The sequence below is a fragment of the Coregonus lavaretus genome, assembly GCF_964263955.1.
Source record: "Coregonus lavaretus genome assembly, chromosome: 9".
Classification (NCBI taxonomy): Eukaryota; Metazoa; Chordata; class Actinopteri; order Salmoniformes; family Salmonidae; genus Coregonus; species Coregonus lavaretus.
The window spans coordinates 9,270,374-9,278,852 of NC_139996.1; the positions used below are offsets into that span (position 1 = coordinate 9,270,374).

Consider the following 8,479-nt stretch of genomic DNA (forward strand, 5'->3'; position numbering starts at 1 on the left):
ACCTCTTTAAGGAATACCTGGAATAGTATAAAAGTAATCCTTCTAGCCCCCAATAAAAAAAAAAGTGGTTGTCCCACTGGCTATCATAAGTTGAATGCACCAATTTGTAAATCGCTCAGGATAAGAGCGTCTGCTAAATGACGTAAATGTAAATATAATGACAACTGCCCCTGTGGCACTGAATCACTGACACCCTCAATGTCCTGTATGTTACGTAGAGGGCAAGGAGGAACTAGTTGATCTGAACATTTACCTTACCAAGTCTATTCTCTACACCAGTGGTTTGAGTTCTGATCGGTTTTTGGAATACCCACTACTTTTATGCAGTATATCATGAACAAACCAACTTATTATTGTGGCGGCGGTGGTGGCATTTCAATAAAAGGGAAATGTAATGTGTTGTCTGGCTGTGAATTTTGTTGTTTATATCTATGAGCAGAGCGTTCCCTGCTGTGTGTGATTGTAACGTATACGCAGGGAGTCAGGAAGCTGGTGCAGAAGGTGAGTTTAATAATAAGAAACATGACGATTACCAAAACAGGAGAAGCGTACTGAACATAAACAGAACCAATACTGCCTGAAGACTGAGGCTACTGAGGGCTAAATAAAGGGGAAGTAATCAAGGTGATGATGAAGTCCAGGTGTGCATAACGTTTGGGAGCAGGTGTGCGTAATGTGGGTTGCCAGGACCGGTGGTTAGTAGCCCGGCGACGTCGAGCGCCGGAGAGAGGGAACGGGAGTAGGCGTGACAGTGATGACGTCACATTGCTGAGTCTCTTGGCTGCTTCTTAGTGGGTTGTGCAGCAGCTGTATCAAACACTCCAGGATGACGTTTCCCCTCGGTACAGATCTAGGATCAGATTCCCCTCCCCCAATCCTAACCAGCTAAATTAACTCTAGATCAGCATCTAGGTGCAACTTCTCCCTACAACATATCAAATAATTGAGGTGACTATGTCAAATAGCAGAAAGCACGGAATCATATTCCAACTGAAACCCTGACCGTCAATGCATGCAATTTGGCTGATCTTCATTCCTCTTCTGGCAATATATTAAAAGTTACAACCCAATAAATAATACAAACATGAAGGTATAGCCTGTTCAGAGAAACATTGAATATTTATCCAATTTGAAATAATAATCATATAACCACAAGGTATTTGACTTAAAGGGGTTCTCTACCACAGCAGAGAGTATTCAGGCAGCTAATAGCGCTGCTCATTAGTATGCACCTAGTCCAGCCTCAGAGAAAGAGAGAACCATGGTTCTGTACATTTTACAGAAGGCCATTTCAATAGATGAGAAACCTCTCCCACTCATATTCCTAGCTATGGATCGATTCTGAATACAGAAACAAAAACTGTCCCTTTTATATTCAAATGAGAAGTAGGCCTATATTGGATTTCTCAGAAATGAAATTCCTGACGGCAAATTATATTGGATTATCTTGGTGTATTAATAATCAGGCTATGAGGATCAGTTGGCTAGGCCTATTCTTCATTTCACAGCACAAAGGCAGGTAGAGTAGGAAGGAACTGCACAAGAATGAACATCAGCTCTCTGTTCTCTGTCTGTGTGTAGACTGACATACATTTCCATTCCAGTTTCAATGTTCAAACAATTCCCCTTAAGCACTTTAAGGGATTTCGTCCTTGTTAATTTACACATGAAAAGGCACAGACGGATCACTAGAATTAGATGACGATTTCTGACATTAGAAAAGGTCCCAAGAATGTCGATATGCCGTCCTCTGCCAGAGAGACAGAGGCGATCATAATTCAAAGGAGGATACATTGAACGTTACAGAGAGGGAGAGAGAACTTTGCTCCACAATGTTAAGTATTTCTGCTCAGATCAAAATTCAACAGCCACATCCTCACAGAATAAGTGGAATCTACACCGAGTGTACAAAACATTAGTAACACCTTGAGTTGTACCCCCCTTTTCCCTCAGAACAGCCACAATTTGTCAGGCATGGTATCTACAAGGTGTCGAAAGAGTTCCACAGGGATGCTGGCCCATGTTGACTCCAATGCTTCCCATAGTTTTGTCATGTTGGCTGGATGTCCTTTGGGTGGTGGACCATTCTTGATACACACTGGAAACTGTTGAGCGTGAAAAACCCAGCAGCATTGCAGTTCTTGACACACTCAAACCGGTGCGCCTGGCACCTACTACCATGCCCCGTTCAAAGGCATTTAAATATTTTGTCTTGCCCATTCACCCTCTGAATGGCACACATACACAATCCATGTCTCAATTGTCTCAAGGCTTAAAACTCCTTCTTTAACTTGTCTCCTCCCCTTCATCTACACTGATTGAAGTGGACTTAATAAGTGACATCAATAAGGGATCATAGCTTTCACCTGGATTCACCTGGTCAGTCTAGGTCATGGAAAGAGCAGGTGTTCATAATGTTTTGTACACTAAGTGTAAATACTATGTTATAACACCAAATGGCAATATCCTATAACCAATCATCATATCCAAGTGAGAGGGTCAGTATCTGATTATTGAACTGATTCTTCAAACGGAACAGTATAAAGAACCTTTATACATTTTGCAATAAATTGAAATGATTAAAATTTCTCTGCTATGTAAGCCATTTAAAATACTCACAGAGAATCCAACATATTCAATCAGCTAACACTCAAAATAATTTAGCGTAATAAAAAAGAAATCCCCCAAACAAAAATACACTGTCAGTTCAAGCTCCAGGAGTTATTTTATGGGAGTCTTCTGAGCTCATCTTTGATTAATATTACTTCTGGAGATTCAGTCATTTTTGGAAGTCATTTTTGTCACCACACTCTTTGTGGTATCTACAAAGTACCAGTAATCAAAGATACAAGTAGGTTCCCTTCAGTGCATCATCATGTAAACTTATATTTTACCGTCTTCCAATTCCTTGACAGAAGGGGGTTAACACTCACTGCCATGTAAACCCCTGCATGGGCTGTAACTCTCCCAGTAGCTCATTATGTCTGCTGGATGGGGTGGGGACTGCAGAGTGTGTAATGCTTATGGTGAGTGGATGGGCAAAATGTCCAGGGCTGGTGGGATGGTAAGTTGTGGATGTGAAGGGTTCAGGATGGCTTGGGGAGCTGGCTGGGCAGTCTTTCTTTCCTCCCTCCCTTGCTTCTGTTCAACATGAATGGTTTAATAAAGAGCTTTTAAACTCTCTCTGGGATGGCGGAGGCATTGAAGGCTAGACTAGAGGGCCATGACAGTGAATGTATCAGCGTACCCAGGCAGGGATATTACTACTTGGCTGCGGCGTTCCCGTCCGGCCTCATGCTGAAGGGCTCCAGGCGTTCGCTCTCCGGCAGCAGGTTGTTGAGCCTCTCCATCAGGGGGACGGTCTGGTCGATGCCCATCTGGATACGTCTCAGGATCATGGACATCTCGTTCACCTTCTGGATCTGCTCAGCGTACTTAGCATAGCGCTTCTGACGCTGCTGCATGATGCTGAACAACGTCTCCACAGACAGGTCCATCTGGGCGGGAGGGAGAGAAAGATGAGAGATATAAATATGTGAGATCATTCTACCAACTTCACATCATCCATATTTCAACAGACTAGCGTAGCTTCTTCCCCTCTTATCTATGCGCATATGAAAACCAAAGACAAATGAAAGAAGATGGAGGCCTATTGGGGAATCTACTTTCACCGGTCTCTGTTCTGTCAGACTAGCGCAGATGAAGGAAAGGAGCGAAGGAGAGGTGCCTGCATGCACAGACAGGTGAGGTGAGTAGGGCATTTGTTACCTCTTTGATCCTCTTGACCAGGGCGTTCTGGTCGAAGGCCACGGCCTCGGCACACTGGTGCAGGTGGTCCTGGTAGCGGATGCAGAGCTGCAGCACCTGGGCAGAGTCCAGCCTCTCTAGACACAAACTGCTGGGGGACATCTGTCCGCTCAGCACACCTAGAGACATGGACAGACTGCCCTCAAAACATCATCTATGATCACTCTTTCTGTGGACTTCAAGGTCATAAAGGAATGTCTAGCCCTACTCATAATTGTACACATTCTCATATGGAACATTATTACAATACTGTAGAGACAGAGGATAGGTCTAGATCTCGGTGAAAGGCCCTTAGCTTACCTTTCAACAAGGGCTGAAAAGTGGGGATTTCCTGAAGCTTGATGACATCAGGGTCGTTTTGGATGTTGCGCAATGACTGTGTCCCCTGAGCCACCACCACAATGTCGTCCATTTTAGCCTTCTGCTTTGCTGGAGAGGGCACCACTGCAACAACAAAGCATTTCAATGAATTTTTCCATCTATTAGTACTTGTTTTATGTTGAAAGATAGCTAACAGCTAGAGAGGCTCCTAAAAAATGACATGACACTATGGGCCCTGGTCAACAATAGTGCATTATATAGGGAATAGGGTACCATTTGGGACATCCTACAAATATGAAACACTGCAGTTGTAACCAATGTTCCCTCTAAAACAATTTCAGCACTGAGATAATTTCAGGTCTGCTGAGCGCAAACTTGAACGTTTACTGTGAACACTGAGGCTATACCTGCTTTAAGTTACAGTTTTAACAATGGCCATGTAGGCTACTGTGGCTATTTGATCATAATGTAGGCCTACCAGAGTGGCCTACCATCAAAAACAATGGAGAAAATGCATTTCCATAACATTTTAACATTGAAATAGCTATTCTATCATTCAGCCTACGGTAGCAGCCAATGTGTGGTGGTCAATGTAGGCCTACATTCCATGAGATTTTTGAGAGAAAGAAAACATGCATGGCTTGCTTGACATTACCAGTTTATCCACTTGTCCTGAAAATGTTGTTGTTGTTTGATGCAAGAAACCACTTTACAATATAAAATGCATTATTATTCCCATACCATTATTACAGAGAATCAGAAAGATTATGCTACCCTCTGCCTATTGACTACTTAGTTTATTCAAGCCTGTCTCAAAACAAAACACTGCCCCTTTAAGACAAAAAAAAGCTCTTTACCTGAATTGCTTTTCAAAGATGTCTAGAAATGTACACGTTTTGTGCTCTTGTGGGAAGCAATCACTCCCCTATTGCTATTGCGGACTACAAATGATCTATAACTGGGCTAATTACTCACTAACTAGCAAAGGATATGAACAAAATGTGCACGTGGCTACATGCAGCTCTTGCTTTGATCACAAAACAAGCACATCTACTCACAATCACAGCTGTAAACACAGTCCAGATCAAAGTAAATGGCACAGATCCACATATTGTAATGGTCTATTTGCATATAGGCCTACTGCAGCTCTGATTGGTTATGCCGCACCGGTCTGTGTAGAGTACGGGCTGAGTCATGCCCAATAGAATCCTCCTCTGATGCGTTCTGCCTACAACAGAATATCTTGCATAGTTTGTTTTGTTTCGGTAGGTTGCATTGAAAGTGGCTATAATTGCGTTGATTCAATCACAATTGTCACAGTAAAGGGAAACGTTGATAGTGTTAACTAACAGGGAAAACTCTAGAAAGTTGAGTGAAGTTCAATCTTGTGCTTCTCTCAGTGGGCTGATATTTATTCTGAGCTCTGCGCGGCTACTGTGCGCAGCGTAGAGGTAACATTGGTTGTAACTTAAAAAATGACAAGTACACGTTTGAGTATCCTATGTGCAAGAGTTCAAGGAATAATATAGGGTAAGCACTTCGTGCGTCACCTGCTACAGACAGGCTATGTCCCTCTCCTTCCTCCCAAAGTATGCACTTGTTCACCTCCTTTCACTGATTTGAAAGGAAATGACTGGTATAAGGAATATGGTTTGGGGAAGTAGTGAACGGAAACATTTCAGAAGAAATAACATTACTGGGATGCACACACAGACAACCAGTGGTGTAAAGTACTCGAGTAAAAATATTTGAAACTACTACTTAAGTCGTTTTTTAGCAATTACATTTACTTTTGATTCTTAAGTATATTTAAAACCAAATACTTTCACTGAAGTAGTATTTTACTGGGTGACTTCCACTTGAGTCATTTTCTATTAAGGTATCTTTACTTTTACTCAAGTATGACAATAGGGTACTTTTTCCACCACTGCAGACAACCTGCCTGTCCTCCTCACCCGAGGAACTGTAGTCGGAGTGCTTGTGCTCCGAATCACCACTTTGCTCGGCCCCCATGGTGTCAGTTATGCGATGTCTTCAATTCACCACCTCAGGAGACCTACATCCAAACATAGATAAGTTAGTTAGCTCTCAAGCGAACGTTAGCTGTACCACGCAAACAGACGGTCGACTGATAAACAAGCCACGCTAGCTAAGTTACTGTTAGCTAGCTTAGCACATCTATTACCTTCGTTGTGTTTATCTTGTTCTGTTAGACCACGCCTGTTGATTTGATTTCTATTACATTTTTACCATCATGATGATTTCATGATGTCGCAAACGATATTTAATTTAGGTAAATATGTTAACAAACAGTAGCTAGCTAGCTAGCTACATCCGTAAATACACGTCCACTCTTCTTCTTCTTCTATGCTGATATCATGGCGGTCGCAAACAATCGTTTAAGTGCATGCCGCCAACTACTGTGCTGGAATGTACGATCAATCATGATCTGCCCGTTTCTGTACTACCATGAAAATAAAATAAAACCCAAATAAATCCCTACTAACTTCTACCACTACCCTCCCCTCCCCCACCCCATTAAACTTGATCTATATCATGCTGAAACACTCCACCCTTAGGATTGTTCAGCATGTCAACAACTATTTAAACAGTAACTGTTACCCCCAATATCTCTTTTGCCCTCTCCACAATAACCTTCAACCTGGCATTAATGCTTTCCACAACCCGAGTCGTATTGATAACCTTACCAATAAAAGCTATGAAGTCAAATTAATTCATTATCTAAGTGTCCTTTGACACCACACATTCATGAGCACAAGATTTCTGAATAGGCCTCTAAACCATGCCAGGACCAGCAGAAACACCAGCCCCGACATTAGGTCCACTTACTACAGGAGCAGCCATGGAAGCTCCATCATTCCACACTGTAGTTCTACCAATCTGTCTTACAGCCTCTGCATAAGATACATCATGACTAATTCTATATCTCTGAGCCTCTCCAGCCTCTCTCTGCACCTGGCATCCACCAAATGCTGCACTATGTTCCCCCCCACAATTACAACACTTAACCTTTACATTGCTCCCACATTCACCGTAATCATGTTCCCCTCCACACATGGCACATCTTTTCCTTCCTTTACATTGAACAGCTACATGTCCCATTCGTTGGCATTTAAAACACTGCAATGGGGATGGGACAAATTCTCTGACATGGGACAAATTCTATCTGTACTTTTCCAGGCATAACCTTCTCAAACCTCAGCAGCACTGATAGGCTTTCACTTCTTTGACCTTCTTTCCTACTGATCAAACTTTTGTCCTCAATCCCTCTTCCTCCCTTTACATTGTCTTTAATATCATCTGTGGACATAGATATTGTGACCCCAGTGATGACTCCCCTCAATCTAGCATAAGCACCAGGGACATGGCTTTTAATCTTCTTCCCATTAAGCTTTTCCATTTTCAGTATCTTCTCTTGCTGAGCCTGGCTACCACAAAATATTAACAATCTACCATTTCCAATGAACCAAGTTAATTTGACTTCACCTACAGTGAGGGAAAAAAGTATTTGATCCCCTGCTGATTTTGTACGTTTGCCCACTGACAAAGACATGATCAGTCTATAATTTTAATGGTGGGTTTATTTGAACAGTGAGAGACAGAATAACAACAAAAAAATCCAGAAAAAACGCATGTCAAAAATGTTATAAATTGATTTGCATTTTAATTAGAGAAATAAGTATTTGACCCCTCTGAAAAACATTACTTAGTACTTGGTGGCAAAACCCTTGTTGGCAATCACAGAGGTCAGACGTTTCTTGTAGTTGGCCACCAGGTTTGCACACATCTCAGGAGGGATTTTGTTCCACTCCTCTTTGCAGATCTTCTCCAAGTCATTAAGGTTTCGAGGCTGATGTTTGGCAACTCAAACCTTCAGCTCCCTCCACAGATTTTCTATGGGATTAAGGTCTGGAGACTGGCTAGGCCACTCCAGGACCTTAATGTGCTTCTTTCTTGAGCCACTCCTTTGTTGCCTTGGCCGTGTGTTTTGGGTCATTGTCATGCTGGAATACCCATCCACGACCCATTTTCAATGCCCTGGCTGAGGGAAGGAGGTTCTCACCCAAGATTTGATGGTACATGGCCCCGTCCATCGTCCCTTTGATGTGGTGAAGTTGTCCTGTCCCCTTAGCAGAAAAACACCCCCAAAGCATAATGTTTCCACCTCCATGTTTGACGGTGGGGATGGTGTTCTTGGGGTATAGGCAGCATCCCTCCTCCTCCAAACACGGCGAGTTGAGTTGATGCCAAAGAGCTCCATTTTGGTCTCATCTGACCACAACAGTTTCACCCAGTTCTCCTCTGAATCATTCAGATGTTCATTGGCAAA

General features: G+C 42.6%; 1 protein-coding gene across 1 annotated transcript; it reads right to left on the reverse strand.

Annotated features, from left to right (window-relative positions):
* Positions 1-488: 488 nt before the first annotated feature.
* Positions 489-6,506, reverse strand: LOC311134591 (BLOC-1-related complex subunit 5-like). The gene is made up of 5 exons (XM_084168326.1): positions 6,314-6,506; positions 6,084-6,184; positions 4,108-4,251; positions 3,769-3,926; positions 489-3,497 (listed from the first exon to the last, which is right to left on the reverse strand). The coding sequence occupies exons 2-5, from the start codon at positions 6,139-6,141 to the stop codon at positions 3,264-3,266; spliced, it is 594 nt and encodes a 197-aa protein (XP_084024452.1). The 5' UTR covers positions 6,142-6,184; positions 6,314-6,506; the 3' UTR covers positions 489-3,263.
* Positions 6,507-8,479: the final 1,973 nt, after the last annotated feature.